Below are 25,095 nucleotides of genomic sequence, written 5' to 3'. Positions count from 1 at the left end.
TTTAATTTTTTATTTTTTATTGTTTGAGACAAAAAAGGCAACTATAAAGTCCTACATGCAGCGTATTAATGACATTTCAAACAGACATATTCTACTCACATTAAATCACCTCTGAACAGCTAACAACATGTAGATCACCACACCCAGATGACATCAGACAAAGACCTATCCTGCAGACCCCACCAGTCAAACGCTAGACATTAACCCTTTATTTGCCAGCTGAGTTCATGGCTTTGGACACCATTGTCATTAGCTAGCAACTGTGCTCTTTTGTCCTTGTGTGATTTGTTTAGGAATGAACTTAAAACCTTTGTTTTTTCATATTTAAAAATACCAGAATGCATTTTGACAGGCAAATGATTAGTAACAATTATGTTTGCGAATGTGTGATTTTAAGTTCGCTTACATTTTATTTTCTAAAATAAATGTACTATTCTCAGGCAAATGTTTCAAACATATTTCCTTTGATATTTGCTTATAAGTCAGTTAAAATGTTAATGGAAAAAGTTGATTTTTTGTTTTCATTGTTTTTTTGTTTTTTGTTTTCATTGTTTTTTTGTTTTTTTTCTTCACTCTAAAGTATAAAATTTTATTACATTAGCAACACTGCAGCAGTCATTGCTAGAAACAAACAGTCCATCTTCTCCAATTTCGTTTTAAAAAACAGGAGACCTCTGTTTGAACATTCCACTTAATTTTTCTACAAATTGCTTGTTTTATTATTATTATTATTATTATTATTATTATTATTATTATTATTATTACATCATTCTCACATCTGTAAAACCGTGAATCACAGCTTCCGGGGGTTGTGGTAAATTGTACACCAAAGTCTTTTCAAATAGAGAAATGGTGGTAGAATACATTAAAATGGTAGTGCTCAGCTGGAAGTCACACAACTGTTTGGAACATAGAGCATTTCATTCTGATAAAACTACACCACTGAACACAGTTTCACAAGTCATGCCATATTATGCATAAATTAGAATAAAAACAAGTCTGATAATAATAACATTAAAACTTTAAAAAGCTAAGTATTAAAAAAAACATTTAAATCATGAATTAATCAAACAGTTTGTGTTCCATTTAACATATTCCATATTAAAGATGAACTGTAAACGTCTTCTTTGCCGGCCCATGCCCCATTTAAAACCGCATTTGGTGTTCAGCTGCACGTCATTTGCAAAAAACGAGACTAAAAACCCATAAAAATAAAATGAAAAAGAGCAATCTGGTTAAGTTGTTGAGAGTTCATAATAAACAGCACATTCCACGAGAGGCAGAAGTCCAAAATTACCATGGGATTCAAGGATTGTGTGGCAAAAGCAACCCCTTCTGTAACAAGCACCAAAAATAAATCAACAAGCAGGAAAAAGGAAAAACGTTTTTTTTTTTTGTTGGTTTCTTTCAAACAGTCTCCAGGAGTTCAAAATGTCCTCAAATGTCCGAGAGGGGAAAAGAAAATGAAGTAAGACCCCTGAAATAAATATCTTCATTCTTCTTCGTATCGAAACAAGAAACTAAATGCAATAAAAAAATTATTCCACGTGGTAAGAAAATGCATTAGCCTACAAAAAAAAACAAAAAGAAACAGGCTACACCATTCTGGAAGAAGTGTCTGATGTGAAGTGTCCCAGATTTTGCTTTTGCCGACGTCCCCTGTTGTTTTTGGGACATTTCCTGTATAATAAAAAGCAAAGAAGAAAGGTCTCTTAATTCATGCAAATCCCACGAATGAATTTACTGCACTTGCACAGTACAAGTCACATTAATCACAGTTTCAAGATCTGGACTGAAATAAAAAAAATTTAGGCCATAAACGATATGAAAAGCATTTCAATGAAACCGCTGCAGAGTTGCCATCCTGACATCTACTTATCTACCTGAAACAGTCTGAAGGTACTTTCTACTTCTAGCTCAAATAGAAGACATTAACATACAGATTGTGTAATGATCTTCAATACTAATTCAACTTTACATTTTTCAGAGCGTATGCAGATTAATGTAATGTAATAATATCTAACTGCATGTCACAACATTCAACTAAATCAATAAAATCAATTAAATTAATCAATTAAAACGAAATGTTTTCCACTAAAATATAGAGATAAATAAGATTTACTGCTGTACAGAGCACAATATAGTTGTTATTCAAAAAAGTATGCATGACGGACAGGCCAAACCAGTGACCAACTGAAAATATACTTGTGGTCAAGATTACAGTCATTGTGAATGAAAAACCTTAAAGCTAGCAGCAATCAACCAAGATATTTACTCTGTGCATTTACGCACCCACGCATGCACAAACACAAACAAAAAAACCTGTGTGCTGCCTGGATAACGGATTCCAGATATCACTCATGCAATATTGTAAAATTATTTAACAATAATTTTTTTTTCCAATAATGATCAAATGCTGGTGGACACCTTTATGATGTCTCATATGATCACTTACCAGACTACAGTAGGTTCAGTTAGAACTGAATGTAGCAGCCTGAGTGCTTACCCATGCTCAGAGAATATCAGCCCTTCCCTTAAGCCATTGTATTGGCTCTCTGTTAAGTCCAGTATTTAATTGAAGGTGTTGTTTATTACCTACAATACAAAGCTGTACTCTACATGGCCTTAGACCATCACCTGCAGGATCTCATTTAACCTCATTTTAACAGTTGTGCTCTGTGTTCAGCAACTATTGATTTATTGGTGCTTCTTCACAGGCATTAAAAAATTTGGGAAAAAGAGCTTTTAGTTGTTTTGCACATTATCTTTGCAGTTACGTTCCAAGCCATACCAGAGGTGTAGGTACATCAGGTAAGATTTCATGCACCCATTCCACAGCCCTTCAGCTAATTCGGATTAAAAACTTAAATTTTAATCTTCTTGTAAAGCACCTGGAGACATTTTCATAATGAGGAGCTTGTTGTACAGTTTATTCCATTTAATTAAGCTGCATACAGATGAGTGCTACTGCATTAGTTCCTGATTTCACACCAATGTAGAAGAATTGTGTAGAAACTTTGCTATTTGAAGAGGAGACTGAGACATGAATCAGTTTTCTTTCCTCATTCTTCTGGAAAAACTCATTCATTTTCAAATATTTATATCATTATTCCAGGTAATGTGGCTGAATTTAGTTTAAAATAGACAGTTTTTTCCACTGAGGATAAAGTGATACACTCCCATTGTTGTGGATTTATTTATTTATTTATTTTATTATTTTCGCAATTAAACCCACTGGTTCAATATTTAATCAATATACCTATATATAAGAATATGGTGAAGCCTAAAAAATAAAAAAATAAAAAGAATTCCCTCCAGCCTGTCCAGTCAAAACAAAGGACCATACAGGCCATTTCAGTACAATGCCTTTGAAGAATATGGGCTTTGGCCGGGCTCCCCTGGTGACTGGCAGACAAAAGACCTTTTAAAAGAATGTAAATTTTGATTGATGCATAGGTCTGCGCCTTTCAACGAGTGCATTCTCTTTTCTCTTTCTTGAGGAAGCAGCGGTGCAGTGAATGTGAAATTACTGGCAAATGGGCCTATGTCATTGGCCAGACTAGGTATTCACCCAGAAATCACAGTCAACAAAGCCCTTTCGTGTAGCTGCAATTCGCTATCAGAGTTGGGAGAAAAGGGCAAATAATGAAAAATGCACATGCTCATATTCAACTCGTGGAGTGATGTGCTAAACCTCTGGCTGAAATTGCGTTAGGCAAGCAGATCCGCCATTCGCTTCGGGTTTTGGGCTGTCTATCCAAGTCTAGGTAGTCCATCTATTCGCTGGGTACTTAAATTGCACGGCAACATCAGCTTCGTACGAGAAGCCAGCGAGGGGGAAAACGATCCTGCGCCTGTCACTATTCTGCAGTGGCAATTCTAGAAAAAATGGCTACTGTCAGTACAATATCAACTGCGGAAGAGAAAAATCACGAAACGACCAGTTCCGCCTTCGACTGTGACGGCGTATACTGATAAAAAAGAAACCAAGAAAAGAAAGACTGTCATTATGACCGAAGACCAAAAGAAAGACCATATTATGCCACAAAAAAGGTATTGAACCGAGCCAGAGACAAGACTCGAGTGAACATCAGTTTTGCTTTTCAGGAAGGGAAAACTAAACTAAACTTTTCACCTTCGGATGGCCACACATGACTCTTTTTCACAAAATGCCACGGCAACGCTTAATTAGATTAGATTCTTTTTTGTTTACTATAGGATTGATGTGATTTCTTAAATGGAGACAATATACACGGCTTAAGAACAAAACAAATGATTTTGTGTTTATTACCCTGTTTAAAGCTGCACATTTTACTGTGATGGTATAACAAAGACAATAATAGTTATTTCTGTCTGTGTGAAAGAGAATATGGGAAAATGTTCTGCCATATGCCTCTCCAAACCGACCAGAAGCTTTTTCTATAAGTGAACCCAGGATAAAGCTGCCTATTTTCACTCTGATCTAAAAATAGGTGGTGCTTTTAGCTCAGAGTAATGCTTCAGATGGTTCACTTTACTTACGCTGTCTCAGTTTAATGAGGTGGATGAAACATAGGGAATATTGTCTACCTCTGTGAATTACAGAACATTGTGACATACTCGACAAAAACGGAGAGATTTGTGACAAAGATTAAAATTTTTCTTCAAAATTCCTGCATCAGTGTTCGTAAATCGGTCTGTTATATTGCCTTCGTTGCCATATTTAATACTGCAATTAACTGAACTGGCAAACCTCTTGACACGACAGTTCTAAAGCCCAATAATGTAATGCTTTCTGAGCTACATCACTACAATCGTTTGTTAGAATTGCAGACTAAAAATGCCAGTCAGTGCCATTTACCTCAGTAGCATTTACAAGCAAATCAGCAAAGGTTCTCCCTATGAATACTGAGTAGGCACATTCTAAATTGGAACCAACCTTGTAATGCACATCACCACGGCGACGATAATGGCAATCTGCACGGCTCCAATGATGGCAGCGATGAGGACGTAGTGGAGCTTCTGCCCACTGGGCACCACATACAAGATATTGAAATCCTGGATCTCGTCACACTGTTGACCTTCGTACCCTGAGTCGCACCTGGGGAATCGGACAAAAAAAAAACGCATATTTCAGTTCCTCTACAACATTGCAACTACAGATACCCAAACCTCTGTTTTGTAGAGTTGTGGAATCATTGCAATGGATGGCCATTTTCCATGAACTTGGAAAAACAGAAATAGTAATCAGATTGTTTGGTGCTTAAGGTGCCTATACACAACTTGCATACTTACTTAAAGAGTTATACAAGTTGCACCTGAAATTTAACGCTGACTATAGACATATGAACACATGAACATTTGACAGTTAATGGGACAGAGGCTAGGTACAGGCAGCTTTTCAATGGACTGGGGTCAAGGGGAAGAAGCCACTTCTTAAACCTTCGTATTGAGGTTTAACACAGGCAGGTTTCACCCTTCTCTTCTTAAGCCAGCATTAAGGCTTCAAAACAGCTTTAAGACCCTGGGTGACTAACTGAGCTTCTCGCAGAAATCATCCAGTCCTGCAGGTTGTCCCTTCGCCAGGAGAATATGCCCTTTTATCATCAAAGAGGCTACATCAATGTTTCTTATGTCTAAAAAATGCAAATAAATAAATAAATATGTAATACATGTATGTACCTTGATGATGGTGCTTGTTCAATTATCATTTTTCCTATATCTGGCTCCAGTGGCATTTGGTAAATGGACTGCATTTATATAGCGCTTTTATCCAAAGCGCTTTACAATTGATGCCTCTCATTCGCCATAGCAGTTAGGAGTTAGGTGTCTTGCTCAAGGACACTTCGACACTCCCAGGGCGGGGTTTGAACCGGCAACCCTCCGACTGCCAGACAATCGATCTTACCTCCTGAGCTATGTCACCCCATGTCGCATTTGTTTAGTATGTTAAATTAAGTTTAATTTTCTTTGGTCAACTGACTGAACTGTAATTTGTAAATTGTTAAGTATGTTTATTTTTGTCATGCTCACAAGTATCAGTGCAATATGTAAAAGTAAAAGAAAGTAAAAGAAACAAACTGCCATTTGAACTGCAATGTGTGAAATGTATTTCATAAGGTGGTCCATGGTGAGTGGGTAGATACCTGTTTGGAAAGCCCAGAATATAAAATACTCTAGAAAATATAATATTCCAATTGCTGCTTTACTGAAGCATGTTTTTGCAAATGGGTTTTATGGTAGCCACAATATATAGTTCTGTATAATAAAGGTTCAAATCCAGTTCTGTGTACTATGAATATCTCATCATTTAAAAAGCAATAAAATGGGTAAAAGCTCCCACTGACCAAATAATGTTTTCATAATTAATGGAGTAAAACAGACTTTTATTGTTCCTAAGAATTAGTAATTTAATTAAAGTGGTACTTAAATAAGTAGTTAATAATTAAACAAGGCTGAAGATGCTTAAAAATATAAGTGAGGTGAATCTTACCGACAAGAGGGCATATTGTACTTGAGTTCACATGACCCATGCACGCAGAATCCAGCATAGCTGTCGGAACAAGGCATGGGAATTCCAGCATATACACCATCTCCTAGGTCAGCAGTGTCTAAGGGGTCAGGACACAGAAAAAATAACGTTTATATGATCTATCGCTTCCTTTTAAGAAACCCTTATGGAGCGCGTTATGGATATATATTATCTTCTGCGTAACATTTGGTTCACTTTAAGGTATTTGAACTTAGGAATTGTGAAAGAAAAGTACATTTACCAAAAAGATCAGGCTTGTATGCATTTCCATCTTCTTTCTTCATTTTATCTTTATCTGAAAAAAGATTAGCAAAGTTAAAAAAAGAAAAGAGAGTCAATTCAATACAGACAATAAAAATAAGATAATTTCACTCTCACTGTTCTCATATTATCGGTCTCATAATATCATTGAAATGAAAGAGAAAAATGGACAGCACTCTCTAAAATATTTTATACTGTTGTTTTATTGCATTCGTGTATGACGGCTCAACATGCACAAACGTTTTAGCCTAAGTGTTCCTCGGTGTGCTGAGTGTGCTAAAAAAAAAAAAAATTAAGGATTTAAAAAATAATAATGAAACGGCAGTGAATATCCTGTGTGCTACGCTCCATAGGCTACATACAAAATAAATAAATAAACCACAGAGAGCTCAAATTGAGATTAATGCGTTATGCGTCTCGCTATAGATGCTTTTACATCCTTATTCCTAACTGAACATTTCTGTTCACTAATTTAAAAAAATTAACTAATTTTTTCACTCATGTGTGGTCTTCCCCAGCATATCATAAACCACAAGAGCACTTGAGTGGATACACTACAAATTTAGTTTTGCATATGCTTCTGCCTCAAACCATAAATTGTTTGCCTGAGAGGGAAGAAGTGAACATGGCGGTCTTGATCATGGCATTGCAGCTGACACCATCTACACTATAAAAATACCATCAGGTATAGATGACAGGAAATGTATCTGAAGTTTAGAAATATTAGTCTTAAGCAAATAATGCTTTTTGGGGAAGTCAATGCCAAATCAAAGCAGTGGCATTCAGAAATAATCACAAGAGACAGTCGACAACAAAAAGGACACAAAGCACTCAAAATGTCATATTTCTTGCCAAGAAAGCAATACCAATTACCCAGTGATAGACAATTCTATTAAGGTAACACCACACAAGGCTTACAATGAAAGATGCCTAAAAACAGCTGGTCCAATTTGCATGCCAGAAGAAGCCCCTGAAAAAATGATTCTCAAATGACTTATTTTCCAAATAAAGGCCTTCTGCAGCAATCTGTCACTTGGCAAATTGTTTTATTGCAAATTGTTTTAAGGTCAATACATTCCTGCAAATTGGAGAGGTTTTGATAGTGGCTGATAAATGCTTTATGTAAATAAAAAAAACTGCCGGCCCTCTTAAAGCAGAAGAAAACACTTAAGGAATATCAGTGGTTCCAAGCCCTTAGCCAAACAGTCAATTTGACCATGTAAATTGGTAGGCAATTCAGTCTCTTCCTGTATTACAGATTTAATAAAGCAAAGCCTTGATTCTTGTCCATTTAATTGATCTTAGTGGCCAACTCTTCCTTCCTAATCCAGCTAGAAATGACAGATCTGCACAAATGAATTATTGAAAGGCCAGAGCACATACAATTATTTATTCATTATTTATTGAAGGTTATACACATTAGTGCTATAATCAGGGATCCCTTTTTAATAATGTCAAGTTCCTTAATATAAAAACGAGTGGGCACGTCCCGATCCAGGTCTTGGTTTGGGGGAACTACAAAACTACAAAAAGTGGTGTTTCTTCAGATGCTTCATCAAATGTGTTGTATAAAGTCTATTAAGAAACTGTGATAATGCCACCCCTTGCACCGTATTATAAATGTTGAAAGTGTCTGTAGGGCTGCTTTCAAATTCCTATTTGTAACAGTTCCATACAGCAGACATCTGAGCAGACAGCAACTTGTTTCATAAACAACAGCCTCATTCGTGTTGGTGAATGGATAGCGCTTGTTCATGGGAGTGACGGTGCATTCAGACAATTGGGGTAAACGGAGTACAGCCAGAATTTATGGAGGCGAGATTTTGCTACAGGTGAGAATTAATATGCATATTACATGTTTTAGGGTGTTTTCACATATAAGCGTATTGTTAAAACTGAACAGTAAAACCTAAATTAGGTTAAACGCTTGTAAGGCCAGTTTTGGTTCTACCTACAAACTCACCTCCGTAAAAGGTCGGAGTATGTGAAGTCGCTAAACAGCCTAATTCATCACTCTGAATGTCTAAGGAAAACAGAACAATCACTGGGTGCTCAAATATAGAAATATCTACAAGCTCCGGAGATCAGGAAAAACCAACAAGGTGCTCATTGAACAAAAGGGCAGAGATAACTTGAAGGGAGCAAAGAGGGCAAGTGCAAGAAGTATAAAACTGGGCTTACTTCAGTGCAGTTCAAGGCACTCTCGTTGGAGGAAGGAAAGAGGTTTAAAAAGCCTTTATTAAATTGGCATCAGGAATTTTTTTTAAAAACCAGTCTAACGCCAACGCGTTTCAGCTACATATCAGCCTTCATCAGGGAAATAATGTCTATTTTTCTATCAATGTCTATTTTTAAACTTACAAAGGTTAAAACCTACCATTTCAAAAATCTTATATACATGATTACTTTCCCGTATGCATTTCTGCTGAACTCTCCACATCCTGATAGAAAACATGACCTTCATCCGGCAGTCAGAACAGCTTTTGATGAGAAATACATTCTTAGGGTAAAAGCTAAAAGCTTATTTTAGAAGGAGGTAAGATAGCTCTGTGGTGGTTTTCAAATGACTGCTTGATTTTTTTTTAGTTGGCTGATCTGCTTGCGTGGCACAGATCAGAGATGCCCTCTGAGCAGTGATGTGTTATTTTATCAACCAGATGTCTGATTACAGAGAATTATTTTGGGCACTATGAGAGACAATCAGAGAGGCTAGGTCTAATCTCCCCAAGCTTGCACGGAGGACGGAGTGTGGCACAGTGGGTAAGGAACTGCGCTTGTAACCGAAAGGTCGTAGGTTTGAATCCCGGGTAAGGACACTGCCGTTGTACCCTTGAGCGTCTTGAACCTGCATTGCTTCGTATATATCCAGCTGTCTAAATGGTAATTGTAACAGTGCTATTAAAAATTGTTGAGCAGCTTGGAAAAAGAGGCTGGTCTAATTCCCAGTTGCATGTAATACTTTAACAGAGGCAGAAGCTAGCATACAGGGCAAGAACACAACTGAGTCTCAGACAGCGTTTACCCTTTTCAGTAGCTCGGTGTGTTCTTTGCATTTAATGTATGTAAAAAACTGAATGAGAACTGTCCAAGTAGAGACTGAGACCCCTGTCTCTGCTCTGTTTTATTAATAGTTTGAAATTCAAAGGAAATACAATTTGAAAGGTTCTTACTTCAGAGGCCTCTAACTCCACTCCCTCTCCTTCACAAAACACCATTGCCTTTTTATTTCTCCTTGATGCGAATACATATCAGCAGAGGGAAAACTCTGCACCAGCACTCCAGTAGAGTTATGAATTTGTTGAATATGAATGCTACTGAAGAGTTATTACCACATTCGAATGGCTAATTCTTTTCCACTGGAGATGTACAACAGACCATAAAATAAATACTATTCAGGCCCACAACGACACCAGCATCATAAACTTTGGTTATCTCAGCAAATGTGAAGGATATGAAACATGCTTTGATTCTGTTTAGTGCTGGATTCTCCTTGGCACAGACCGTCGCTACAAGCACTAAGAAATTTGTTGCTCCCACTCAAGCCCTGGGTGAACATTATTTTCACATCAGCACCACTTTCATCTCTTTTGTGTTTGAACTGCAAAGATTGCCTTTTGCGATGCAAAATAATCATAAGGCACTAGGGACCGTTCCTTGTGATTTAAAACAGCAGTGATAAGAAGAAGGTATCAGGGGATTTGGATCTTATCAATGTGAAAATGTCAAAACTAGGCTACAGGATTGTCAGTATAAGTCTGCACCACACTGCAACAGAGACATTAGGTGCCTTAAAAGGCCATTCAAATCAAAGGCTCTGAACTAAATGCATGCAAACCCAAACCTTCAAGATGATACATTTCATGATTATTCTGTAATGCTCTGAATAAAAATGCAAAGCTCTGCTCTTACCATCAATGCTAAGTGTCTGAATAGATTACTATTAATTGGTCTCTGAGGACTAGCACACTCCCTCAAATCTGTGCCTTTTTTCCTTTAGTGTACAACTGCTAGAGGATTGCTTTGCCTTTTTCCACCCCTCTGATTGGCTACTCTACTTTCATCACATGCTATTTCACATTAACATTCATAAAGGCCATGGTCTGCTCAGTTAATTGTGACCCCTCCTCCCCCATGCTCACATCAGGAATAAGGTGTTAATTCAATTTCTTATTTAATCAGTGGTCTTTTTTTTTTGCTATTTAGAAAATTGCAGCACCAGGCGCTTTCCTTCACACAAGCCCCCTAGTGGCAGATGCGAGATTGCTCAACTCAGGAAGCATGAACTCTAATGAGGATACATACAAAAATGGTGAAGATGTAAGTATATTCCTGCTTGTAACATTTCAATTATTTATCTTGTGTCATTTTGTTATATTGTTATATTCACATTTTCGATTATTTAATTTAACATTTGACCAGCATGCTCGCGACTTGACAATCGACAAACCGACAAAATGCTCACATCCCTAATTTTGCAGAGCTGCATACTGCTCTCTAGAATCCTAGCAAGACCAGCACATAAATTAGGCTGCTTGTTACACAGGGCTCTGGGGATCTGCACTTTTACCCCTTTTTCCTCATTTGAATTGCCAATTTTTCTATGCTGTGTCACCATTATGCCACATACCCACAGACGGGGAGCACTGAAGGTGTGAATGTGTACTCGGATGCACTCTCAACTGCCAAGCCAGCGACAACTTTCTACCGCTGTTGACAACCGGTAATGTGCATTCACCTGGTATGCAACTAGGTGAGGCTTACGCCGCAGTAAACTTCAGCAACCCGAGAGACTCTGGCAATTGTGCCCTGTCTTACCTGTCTTATTTTTTTTGTGTGTGTTCTGTCACTGCTCCCAGCCACAGTCTGCTAATGACAACGTCCAGACACTCAGAAATGGTGCATGGCTCTGTAGGGATCAGCATGCGCTCAGAGAAAGCACGTTTACTGACAGAGCCACTCTGGGGCCTGTCAGTGGGTTCTTGATTTGACCCTTATATGCTCCTATTTAAAGTCTACTGAAACAGCACAGTACAGTGCACTGCCACGAGGACCAATATTGAATATTCTTTGTCAGTTTAGTACCAGAGCACAGTGCAATACAAGTTTTACACTAGCTGGACCAGTATGCATCTTTTTCATGGTGCAAACAGTTTCCACAAAATATGCACACTCCAAACAAACTGCAGTCCAAAAAAAAGTATCAGTATTTAAAAGGAAAATAAAGCATAAAAATAAAGATCGATGCAATGTTTTCTATTCCAGAGCCTCTTCACATTTTCCCCTTTTTGCTCAAAAACCTCTGAACCATGCTGCGTATTAAAAATCCTCTTTTTGATGAGTGATTACATATTCATGCATCATCGCTCTGGTGGCTTTTGAACATGTCGTGTGCACGCTGCTTTCCACAAGCGTGGCAAAGGAACGGAATTGACAGGTTTTGCTTTATTGTTTCAGCAAAGGCACTTTGTTCTTGGGCTCTTTCCCTCAAGGCAATTATCTCAGCCAATTAATGCGAAGAGCTTGGCAAGTTTTCAAAGCTATCCCAATCTGGGGCTGCTGCCTGTCAGTACGGGGGCTGATGGACCCCATCCTTAATTACAGCCCACCTCAAAGCCAACTCTCGCAGGCCAAGCTGAGCCTTTGTGTTTGCCTGATGGTTTACTTCTCTACACACACCTTTACCAACAAACCACATCCACTGGCGATTCACCCAGAGAGGGGTTGATAATCAGCTTAGGCTGAGTGTTGCCTTAACATGTAGGCTGCCATCAGACCCAAAGAGAAAAATACCTTTTTTTCACATTTTATTTTACTTATTTAATTCTATTTCATTTTACTTTATTTTATTGCCTCTCTCTGCACTTTGTTGCATTTATTTTAATATTTTTTTTCATGGCTTTTTACGTTCTATTTTTTTAATTTATTGTGTTGCACTAAGGTGTATGAAACATGCTATATAAATAAAGGATGATTGATTGATCGATTGATTGCTTGATTGCTTGACTGACTGATTGACTGACTGAGTATTGGGGAGGTTTGTGTGAAATCTTACCTGGTTGACTGACTGACTGACTGACTGACTGACTGATTGATTGACTGAGTATTGGGGAGGCTTGTGTGAAATCTTACCTGGGCATCTCCCGAGGTGTTTGACATCGATCTGCTCCTGCTTCATGCAGGACGCCTCTCGGACGTGACAGGGATTGTTGTACGAGTTTCCGTCAGTCCCACACACAGGGTTGTCATTGTGGCCACTGCAGTCAATGTTACATATACACCTGTGCACACAGAAATACTTCAGCTCAAAAAAAAAAGTTCACAGTTCACTTTCCATCTTTCTACCAGGATACAAATTTCCCAAAGAATATTTTGTATGCATTTTCTACCAGTGCTACAGGGGGTAGAACTACATGTTGTATTTGACAAAAATATTTCACATGAAAACATTCACATCACTTTCCTTGAGACAGATACAGTGCATGCCTGAGAATTAGGGATTTTTCATTGTCTCTGACATGGTGCTGCCCCATGAACCTTTTGTCCCATCACCATTCCTTAACATTCCTTTCCAAGCGAGGTGCCAGTTGCATAGGTGAACATGTGTAACTTGTGAGCAAGACTAATCTCACATGGATTTCCACACATTTCCCATGCGGAACAGGATAGTATATCTCAATTCACATCCACCTCTGTTATTCAGGCCAGAATAATCAATCCTTTAACCTACTGCAACGAAGGATTGATGAATACAGTATAGCACTTAATCAGAGCTTCTTTTTTATCCCAGTTTTTTATCTTTATTCCCCAGACAGGCTTGCGACATGGCAGTTGTCCAAAAAAGCCTGTCCCGTTTTCCATCCCTTTGAGAGGGTGCAAATTAACAGACCATGCTGTCCACAAGATGAGCTGCACAGCAATGACATTAGAGAACTCTTATGCACTGCCTTTGATCTTATGCAGCTAATGCATCATGACCTTTGGAAGACCTTTCACTACAGTAAAATATGGTGCTGCTCTTGTACAATCTAGCAGAAGCCAGATTGATTGGCTGCATTGATTGACCTCGAGGCGCATTACCAATGGGTTTCACACCCCATTTTTTAAATATTGACCAACATATGTAATGTAAAAAGGATTAACCACTGAATTTTATTTTAAGAATGGACATGATGACTGTGTGGGCTTCAGGCTTGAGAGCAATCAGTAAAATAAAAGTGTGCAAAGCTACAAATAAATCAGCAATAACGAGGCCAAAAATGACAACTTAAGTCCCTCACTGTAAGTTCTACATATTGTGTGTCATTTCATTAAATATAACCCGCTGTACACTGCATTAGTCCATCAGCATTAACTGAACTATGAAAAGGACTGTTACACTCTCAACGTCCTGTGACATCAGGGACCGTCTGACTCTAACAAGAGACTCTGAGGAGAGTGTGAAAGAAGGGTTGAAAGATATATGAATGAACGAATGAATTAATGAATGAATGAATGAATGCATGAATGCAAGCTTTCCTGTGAAAGAGTGGTCAGTAAGCACGTTCTACACAGTGTTGAGGGAGAGGACTCACCACACATCTTCAGAATCCTCATCACATTCTGCTCCATACTTGCAACTTCCACACTTGGTGAACTTCTTGCCGGAGTCTGTGCCAGATCCTTCATAATCTATAAAACATTAAAATATGAAACGTTAAAATATGAAATATGAATAGGCTCTATATAAGTGCACGCTATATTATACACTTGTGTATATATATATATATATATATATATAACTGCACTTATTCCGATCTCCAGTCATTTATGTTCTGGTCCTCAGTCAGCATAGGTTTGTTGTGTATTGCAATGAAACAGCATGTCTATCCCCATGCAGAATGGTTGTAACATCTACATACAGAATGTGAATAGAACATACATACAGAAGCATATAGAAGAGGTACAGAACCCTGGTTTCCACCTCGCACGTGATTAGTAACTGGCCAACAAATCACAGTAAGTCTACAGAAAATCAAGATTGTCCCCCTCCCTACTGTACGCCCCATGCCAACTTGGCCAAGCTAATGCAAGTCATACCCAGGACATTACATGAAGGTCATTCAGCTGCTGCCAACAGGCAGGCCCAGATGTGCCACAGTACACCTGTTTTCAGTGATGGTGACCTGTTGACAGCCATGCAGCACAACAATTCTTGTGCTTTCATCAGCGATTCATATAAATAGATGGTCAAGCATCGGTACCCCATGGAGACATCATGCCTTCAAAGCCAAGGGCCACCAATTACCCAGGTGAAAAAAATAGGTTCCTCCTACTTATGAAGACATTACACACACACACACACACACACACGCCTAACAGTCACAAAACAGGAATCAGCTGTATGATGTGTTAGTGTCTAGTGACATTCACATTAAGTGAGCTCTAATAGGCTTGACATTACTGATGACTGTTCTTTCTTAATTGCATGGCATTTCACATCAGCTCCGTGTTCCTCCTTATAAGGTGTCCGGCTGGTTCCCACCCAGTTTGGTAAACAAGATGCTGCATAGAGTACTAAAATAGTTCTAACAGTTACATAGATCACAAATACTGCAAAATCAGAGACGTCAGTAACTAATGTTGAAAAATCCAACTCCCAATTACAGGATGCAAAGTAGTGAAAAGGCTCACACAAAGGCACAGCTTCCCGTATTTGTTTGAAAGGAAACACATTATTTTCGGAAGAGATCAGATTTAAACCACCATACTTAATTTAAGCATCTGCACACCAACAGTAGCCAGAAGCTTTCAGCGACATCAGTATTTCTGTCAGTGCGAGGTTTTGAAGGGGTTCTAATACTACTTCGGAGATGACGGGTTCAAGAGAGCACGGACGAATCTGGAACCCAGTCATCATCATACCATATTGTCATATACAATTACCAGACAGAGGAAGCGTACCGTAAGAGGATACTATCCTTAGAAGAATGTGAACCTGAAGTGGAAGTCAGAAAATCAGGAAATGGCAGAAAAAGTGAAACATAAAATGCGACACACCTCCATCTGCAGATCCGGAGCCATTATCTATAAAGGAAGAGCAACGAGCAGTTATTTCACTGTTACAATGTTAGTTCCGAGTCCCTGAGGTAAAAATCTGGAGTCAGCCATTATGTTAATGTTGATTTGCAGCAACAATGGTGTGTGGAAGGGTTTTCATTTTTAGCGGCTACGGACTCTCCAGTCTATGATGTATAAAAGAGAGGGAAGGAACCAAGTAAATCTAATAATTAGTGTGAATAAAAAACCACATCCCTTCACTCAAATTGCTTCTTGTCCTGTTAGTGCAGATTTATATGTCATGGCATAAACATTTGCCATGCCTAATTACAGTGTGGTTGGCCTATCATGAGTATAGTGTAATTGGGAATTAAAAGCTCAGTAATGTCAACTGATTGGTGGCTGTAGCTCTCTAGAAAAGTATGTCACAATTTGGCTTTTTAAACACTGTTCAATCAAAACACTGATTTGAGTATCCATGCTCTAAGTACTCACCAGGGTAGCAGGGTCCCTCTGACACCACTGATATGTGCTTCTGCTGTTTGCAAGAAGCTTGTCTCAAGTAACATTCATTCTGGTAGGTGTCTTCATTGGACCCACACACTGGAATGTAGTTCTTGTGGCACTACAATAAAGAAAAAAATCAGTGTATTACAGAGCTGTAGTTTAATGAACAACTTTGAATAAAAAAATAAAATAAAATAAAATAAAACAGAGAAGAAACCAAGGAATGAAATTCAAATGTACTCATATCCTCAGTAATTAAACAGATGGGCAGCATTTTTAATATGGACACAGATCACAGATTTTAAAAAAAAAACAAATTGTGGTGGCCACCCATGCACACAGTAAAGAAGGGAAATGGAACCCACTTCACTTGTCCCAAGGGAGTCCATGCTAGTGTTTACTTGATTTTGATATATAAATCAATGTCTACTGGAAGTGGGCCATAACGATGAATTAATTTGTAGCCTATAGCTACAATATAGGATTTTTATAACAAGTTTTAGCCACATCCAGACAAGAACAAGAAACCTGCCATACTTGGAGCTGTTGATACTGGCCTGATGTAAAAGTAATGGGCTGTTGTGATTGGTCAGCACTTCACACATATTTAGACCCTAATGTTATCTTTTGAATTTGTTTTCAGTCTTTATTGTGCAATTAAATGTTAATGAAAAGAACTGGAAAAAAAAGTGTACAAATATGTTCTCCCGACTGTCGATTTAGGATGGGCCTGTGGTAAAAGTGGGGGGCCCAGGCCCGTTAGCCCCCCCCCCCCCACAGCACCGTGCCTGCCACAGGCTGCCCACTTCAAAAAAGGAAAGATGCACACATGGGAGCAAACAGACAGCACAGGCAAAGTTTTGAGCATGTAATTTGTTCTATAACGAGCACCAGTTAAATCATATTTAAAAGTTATTTTAAACAGTTACAGTCAGCGCTCGGGCTGTCACAGAAGCTCAACCTAATGAATCACTGATGTAATACACTAGTGCTGACAGTAAAAGGAAGAGCCAAACAAGGAAAGCATTAAAAGAAAAACTCCTTAAGGATTTTTTTTTAAATGGTGTATTCTCCCACACGGCTTTTATCCCACCAAGCCAGCTATATATTATTTTGATATTAACAACATGAGCAAACATCCCTCAAGATATGAGAGCCACTCTGCGCAAGAGATCCATAACAAGGGACTTCAGCAAAATAATAACAATAGAGTCAGCTCTTTAAGTGTTTGTAATTCATGATTAGAATAGACCTGCTCTCTTCTCTGTTTGTCAAATGTAAATTGGGGAGAATTCAACCAGAAAATATTTGGAGCAATAGGAGGTGCTACTGTGACCAGTTGATTATAGGTAATAAGATACACACACAAGCAGATTTACTAGTTGGTGTGCTGTGCTAATAATCACAGAAGTTGGATATGGAAGCCATTTTGTGGTGGTGTCTATTGGTAGCAGCTGTGTCGAACTTGTGTGCTCCTATGTCTATCCCCCTGTCCTTACCTGAAACTGGCACACACACTTCAGGTCAGCCCCATCGTCTCTGCAGATGCCCCCATACCGACACGTGGAGTCATCGCACACCCTCAAGTCACTTTTCTTCTCTGAGTAGTCTACAAAAGAAATGGTGAGAGGGGAAGGGAAATTCATGGTGAATAAAGAAGTAGCAGTTTTCACAGTGTATGTGTAAGGTTACCCATTTTACAACACGTCAAATTTCAGGTCTTTATTCCAAATGCATTAGCACTTTACCCTTACCACTGATAGAAGCCAACACAGTTCATGCATTACTACTACTAATACTAATACTACTACTAATAATAACAACAATAATTAATAAGATACAAGAAGCAATCCCTGAGCCTCAGCAGGAATACCTAGTAGAGTCAAAAAAAAAAGACCACACAGGTGTCACAGGTGTGATAAAATAACCAATAATGATATAAGATATACATTATATCTCTGTCATTGTTTAAGAAGAAATTGCAGGGTGCATGTGTTCCATATGATCAGTATGGAACACATGACCATGAAATGCACTTTTTGTACGTCGCTTTGGAAAAAAGCGTCTGCCAAATAAATGTAATGTAATGTAACCCCTATACGTAACATGATGGCACATTCAATGGACCTGGATATGCGTTTATACACCGTACACTGTATTATACACATTACTACAAATGGACTACATTTATTATTTACTGGGAAATATATATATTTTGAGAATGACTGAAAGAACAGATTAGGAAGGGGTCATTTGCATTTTCAGACACTAATGCTAAAAAATAATTTATGTAATTCATGTATTTCTGCAAAATAGTTACGGACTAGTGCAAAACATCCAACAAGTTTAAAGTCAGGTTTACCTATGCTGTATTAGAAGATGTCAAAAATATGTTTTATATTAATAAAGGGATAAAAATGCAGAATATTCAATTATGTGGTAGCCATGCTTTTATCCAATGATGATGAAACTTGGTACACAAATATTTCATAGCACACCAGGTTTCAGAATGATCTATAAAACAGTCACAGATGTGGCATCCTTGCATATTTGGCCCAAAGTTTGCTATGCACATTGAGTCAGGACTACCAGGAGGAGCTCTAGACTCATTGCATTATACCAAGTAGCTCCTCCCCTGACATAAACCACCCTAAATTAAATCAATTAACTCACAACAGCCAAACTATGATAAATGAGCGATACCGAAAAAATGATACCAATTACTTCAATAATCTATAACATAAGAAAAGAAAATAAAGGCACTAAATTAATTACACACAAATCATAAATAAATACAAAAATCCCCCCCGTAAACGAAGATTGCAGTGGTAGCTGCCATCTACCCCCGTCTACATTAGGTTGGTTTTTTCCTTGCTCCGTCTGGCAGTTCGTGGAGCTGAGACATGGAAGTAAGTAGGATTAACATGGTTTGCCAACAGTCAACGAAAAACAGCTGTGATGTTTGTATTATTCAACCAAAAAAAAATGTAAACAGAAACATTTACACGCTAGACATTTGACACATATAAACAGTAAAAATAACACATACAAACGCAACATCACAAACTGGCACCAGCAGGCCTTATCTGAACAGACATTGCCACACAAATACGTAACACACAAGCGCAATATTGGAAACGCAAGAGTTTGCGCGGTTTTAATAAGAAAATGAATCACATGGCTTAGGGGCTCGTCATGGAATCAGACCGTGACAGCTCCCATTTCCACAGTCCAGGCATAATTGCCAAATGCTTGTGGCAACACAAAGTGTTGGTGAATTAGATCCATGTCACATCCAACGCTTATGGCTATGCAGTTTAGAACACATCACACCACAACGAATGCACTGGCTCGTCCGTCGTCTGAAATGCACATTTAACATTACAAAGGTTCACTCAATCATTGGCCTAGCCCAAGCGCATGATTAAAAGCAAGTTGCTGGTCTATTCTGGGCTCGATGTATGGAGTACGTAGCCACGATTTAACCAATATGCATGTTAAAATATTTCATGGCTGTATAGTCAGTCACCCATCTTCCTTGTGTCTCTAATCCAAGTTGCTTACACTATCCATGCAGATGCATTACCTAAATAGCCATCGTTGTACTGCATAAATTAACGCAGTTTGCATTCAGGATAGTTAAATTGAAATATTTCTCACATATGTGTTCACGCATTCATGTGTGTGGTATTCATAATGCCACCAATATACAGTAGCACAATGCAATAGCATTTTACCCTTGATTACACAGAAATGTATCTTGCTTCTTAAACTGGCACAGTTCATTTCAGTTCTTCATTATGCTCCCCATGGGGCAGTCTGGTTGCAACATGAAATCATGACGCAGAACATACAGGCAACACAGAAACAAATAATGAAACATCTCTACAAAGAGATTTTAAAAAGTGTACACATTCCCTAAAGGTCTCTAAGATCCCAGTTAGTTTGATTGCAGCTGGAATAAATGAGGGTTTGTATCGATTACACTTAAATCTAGGCAGCGTGCAACATGAGCCAGAAGGACGAACAGAAAACTCCATATACAACGGATGATGACTGGATGACCTGAGCTTTCTGTGGGACTCATCTTTCACACACAGATCAGACAAACTCCCCTGTATGACTCCAATTGCCTTCTCATACTGACTGACAATGGCATTTAATGCATTGCTGCACTTGCTAAGATAATAAAACCGTAAAATCACAGAAAAACACAAAAGGGACACAATATATGATTTATAAACCATTTCCATGAGACATCCATGAATATTGAAGGATCTTAGCTTCCGTAAACAATATAGGCGATATTATCACTTTTCAGACAGCGTGGATGCTTTAATATGAACTTTACGATTGAGACCAAAAAGACGTAAACAACTTATGCCTAGATGTTCCTACAACAAGGGATATGATGATTAGAAGCTTGTGTACTTTGATATGAAGTGAAAGGAATTGAGAGGAACGGGTCTGTAGGACATTTATGCATTTCACTGCTTCGTCTTTTGAGTCCCCGATTTGGAGGCCACGCAATGGTCGGCTGCAGCAACAGTTCCCTGAACAAACTTGCCCTGCGCGTTTCATGTGTGTCTCTCATCAAAGACATGCTAGAGAGGCTGCTGTGTGGCTTATCCTGCTAATGCACTGTTGTAGTGCGAGATGGGCCCCAAGGTTTGGTATCAAATCCAGACCATGCCAGTGCTGACTGTGTCTGGCAGCCCTGCAAGGTGATGTACTGTATAATTGGCTGTAACCTCCCACAGAGAGATTCAGTTGTCATTACAGCATCTCTTTGCATTGTGCATTTGCAAGCCTCTTCAGTCACACATTAAGTGACTTCTTTTGACTCATGTCTGCATTAGTACAACTTGCTAACTGTCCTGTGATGTGAAGCAGAAGCTTATATCACGTGCTTGGGAGGCGAGCACACGTTTTTCTGCATTTTCCCAAATAGATAGCTGCAGCTGCTGATAAAAATACAACTGGGAATTCCAGACTGGAGAAAAAAATGGAAGATTCACAGGGGCCTTTCTGTCAGACGTTTTTTACAGTTTTTTTAATACCAAAACTAGTACTATTTGTTCTCCTCAGTCCTGCAAAGATGGAATGGAAAAAATCTACAACCAAACAGAAAAAACAGCAAGAACAGAGAGTCCTTTGTTTAAACCTGCCATTTCAATAAGAATTACTGCCATGACTACACGTCCCTTGCTTAAGAAAAAACAGTTTTTCCCACATTAACCCTCCAAGACCGACAGCAAGGAACGCACTCCTCCCAATCAAACGTAAAAAGTAAACATTAACATTTCTCAGCGCGTTGTATACATGCTTCATTTGAGTGCGACCAAATGTCAATCAAATAAAAACTTTTTTTTTTGTTTGTTTTTTTTCCCTAGTCAGATTCCAGACTCTTCTCTTTTTCACAGCTTGAACTTGCGTGCGAGAGCGCGCAAATGCCGCGTGAGAGAGAGAGAAAGGTCACTCGCTCGGAGAGCCGTCCTGTACGAAACCAAGCGCGAAATCGCGTCCGTGCGCTCACGCCCACCTCCGAGGCAGCAACCCCACGATACTGATAACGGCCGTCCGCCGGAGCCAATCCAGGAAACCGTCTGCAAGGCCTGTCATATATTCCAGGAAGCTGTCAACAACAGCAGTTTACAGCAGCTGTTAGCCATCGCCGGCTCGCTATCTTTCATTGTTTCATTTCTGGTGCGGGCTAGCGTGCCTTTCACGGCTAATTAAGTCGGGCCTGCGCCACCATCCATCAGAGGAATTGCGGTCGGCGGGCAGGGGCGCAGGCGAGGTTGAAATGGAGACGGGGAAAAAGGGGGAGGGGGAGGAGGAGGAGGAAAGAGAAGTGTCTTTTTGCTAAAGCTTCTGGAAATGTCCCTGCTCTTCAGTATTCTATACCCCATAGCAAAGGCAATCCTGTTGGAAGACACAGGCCCTCCAAAAGTATAAGTTACGTGGAGTGAAATTTGCGAATTTGCACCATATACTGAAGGAATTTGGATGTGCTGCAGGGTGAAGCACTGGCTGATGTGGTTGCAGAAAATCTGTCTGCATACTGTCAATACTACCATATTCATATTTCTACTACCTGCCACCCTCTGTTACATTATCAGTAAAGACAAGTAAGCCATACATGCCCTAGCCATGACATTACCTCCTCCATATTTCACAGATGAGGTGGTATGCTTTGGATCATACACTGTTCCTTTCTTTCTCCACACTTCTGGCTTTTGAATCCATGTGGTAGTAAGGGTTTATTTTGGGCTCATCTGTCCATACAACATTGTTCCTGAAGTCCTGGCTCATTTATGTATTTTTATGGGGGAATTCTAATCTGGGCTTTCGATTCTTGCTGCTGATGAGAGGTTTGCAGCTTGTAGTGTAGGGTCTGAAATTCTGCTCTTGAAGTCATCTGAATACTTGTGATATTTTCGCCCCCACCCTCTGGAGACTGCTGGTAATGTCATTGTTTCATGTGTTTTCTTCACAGCTTTTAAGATTCGCCTGTCATCAACTGCTTCCTTTGCTGGCCTGTACAGTGTTTATTTCTGAGTTTATTTCTTCTGTTCTCTCAGATTAGATTAGTTGTTTTTCCAATCACAGTCAGTTCACAGATGGTCATGATGATGCATGCCTCTAACTAAAAATGCCATGTCCACAGAAAACAAAGGCTAAAACCAAGAGTACGCAATCACTGATCTTTTATGTGCGAACATAATGCAACAACACATTGAAAATACATCAAAACCAACAGATACCTTTTAACCTGAGTGCTCTCTTTTATGGATCTATTATCCTCTTTAGTTAGTTTGTGCTTTGAAATTATTCATTTCGGCGAGGTCCCGAAAATGAATATAAGTGAATCTGCAGCCTGACAATGGCAAACAAGAGCAACTGATGTTGTGAGTACTCATGCTATACAAAAAAACTGTGGGGTAAGCTCCCCAAAATTACTTTTAAAAGACCTGCCAGTGCCACACAGTAGCACTCTGCTGAAAATGATCAGGTCAGTCATTACAGACACAGATACATGAAAAAAATGGCTGTACTGCCTGTCCCCAAACTATCCCAGCATGAAAAGTATGTTCTAAGTGATGTTGTAGACATCCTTACCCCCCTTTGAGATTGCCACCGATTGTGTGCTGGGGTCAACTGTAGTGACCGCCAGCTACATCATTCAATGGGTTAGGGGCCTTTCAACCCATCTCAGCCAGTGCCCTACAGAGTGCAACAGTAAGGCGGTGAAAAGCCTGAGGGAAGCAATGATATCCAGCCTTGCCATGGAATCTGGTAGCCCAAAGCACAAAAATATCTACAGTTTTACTCAATGACACGCTACCCTGTGAATATTTCCCTTTCTCAAACAGCATTTTTAACCTGAAACCTGACAGGAAAATAGTCATATTTGTAAAAATCCTCTAGCCCGTATATGAGTGTTCTTATTTTAGCAGCTGCTCAGTGAAATTCATTAGCCTGAGTGTCTGTATTCCTGCTTCTCATCGCAGCCTTTTACAGAGCCTTGATGAGGTCCTCTTTGTAGGCTCCCAGCGACGGCCTGTTGTCCGTGTGTCAGAAGCAAGCAGGATGTGGGGATGGAACAGGGTGAAGGGAAGGCTGCACCATGCACATGCTTGGGAAATGGTCTTAGGAAAAGCAGCCCACCACCAAAAAAAGGCCTGTGCCTCTTCACGCCACCTTAAAGACTGCATATACAGCCTACACTGTATATTCAGTGTCATTATTCTTAAATCGGATTACAAATCAAATGCACGTTTTTTACATTGGCAGGCTGTTCACAGTGCTCAGATTTAAGTATATTAATGTCTTATACGTCATTTTTAAAACATTGATAGGTTTTTCTGTTTGAATAAATCAATTGTCAGGACCATAAACAAAAGTGTAAAAAAAAACAATAAAAAAACAATACAGACATAGAAAAGCCAGCAGGATAACAGAAAGCTATATCTCCAGGAACATGTTGAGCTATTATAAATGAGACCCTCAAGCTCTATGCCACCTAATACGTTAAACGTGACTCCCCTTTCCAGATCGGCAACGGAAACGCACTAAAACCAATGGCACACACGTGCAGCGGGGTAAAATGGCTTTCCATTTCCTTCTCAGAACATAACAGCTCTCTTATCCCTCTGTGATTCAGACGCAACTTCCATATGCTATGAGACTTTGGAGAGCCTGGCATAGTTTCGTCTGCTGACAGAAAGTCTCATTTTATATTTCCCTGAAGGCTGCAATGGGCTGAAAAGAAACATTGAGGCAGAATTTCTGCACGGGGAGCTAATGGGCTGAGAGCTAATGTGCTTCTTGTGAGAGTTCTTTTTCCTGTACTCTTTAAAAGTTGTCAGTGCAAAAGTGACCAGCAAAGTTAATAGCTTTTATCGCAAACATCCTGTGGTCCACAACCGATACATTTGGCAACAGGGATGTGAGACCTCAAGAAAAATAGTGCAATCAGATTTTTTTTTTAAAGTAGTATGACACACATCTCATATAATATTTTCCAACTTGCTACACTGGACAGTGCTTAAAGGGTTAGCAACACATGACAAAGACAACAGGTCAATTATTTTTACTCTAGTGGTTTTTATTATTAAATTAACCTGAAATTGTTGCTAGTGTGGTTTAAAATGCGCCACTCCTGACTAAAACATCCAAATGTCACGCTGGAAAATTACTCCTTTGATGCGTGATGTAATAGGGGAAACACAAACAGCTCTGCTGTTATGCCTTTAGGTTGAAAGGATGACAAGAAA

The 25,095-nt window shown here is 39.2% G+C and overlaps 1 protein-coding gene across 1 annotated transcript in view; it reads right to left on the bottom strand.

Annotated features, from left to right (window-relative positions):
• Window positions 1-25,095, bottom strand: part of tmeff1b (transmembrane protein with EGF-like and two follistatin-like domains 1b) — a 37,690-nt gene continuing 12,595 nt past the window's right edge. The window contains exons 2-10 of the mRNA XM_064330475.1: window positions 17,815-17,924; window positions 16,304-16,433; window positions 15,809-15,835; window positions 14,344-14,440; window positions 12,902-13,050; window positions 6,753-6,806; window positions 6,473-6,590; window positions 4,919-5,080; window positions 1-1,680 (exon numbers count right to left, since the gene is read on the bottom strand). Coding sequence (XP_064186545.1) covers window positions 1,596-1,680; window positions 4,919-5,080; window positions 6,473-6,590; window positions 6,753-6,806; window positions 12,902-13,050; window positions 14,344-14,440; window positions 15,809-15,835; window positions 16,304-16,433; window positions 17,815-17,924 — 932 coding nt within the window. The 3' untranslated portion in view covers window positions 1-1,595. The remainder of the gene's footprint in view (window positions 1,681-4,918; window positions 5,081-6,472; window positions 6,591-6,752; window positions 6,807-12,901; window positions 13,051-14,343; window positions 14,441-15,808; window positions 15,836-16,303; window positions 16,434-17,814; window positions 17,925-25,095) is intronic.

The sequence above is a fragment of the Anguilla rostrata genome, chromosome 4, assembly GCF_018555375.3.
Source record: "Anguilla rostrata isolate EN2019 chromosome 4, ASM1855537v3, whole genome shotgun sequence".
Classification (NCBI taxonomy): domain Eukaryota; kingdom Metazoa; phylum Chordata; class Actinopteri; order Anguilliformes; family Anguillidae; genus Anguilla; species Anguilla rostrata.
The sequence above is the reverse complement of the archived record's forward strand: the minus strand, read 5'-3'. Positions and strand labels throughout refer to the sequence as shown.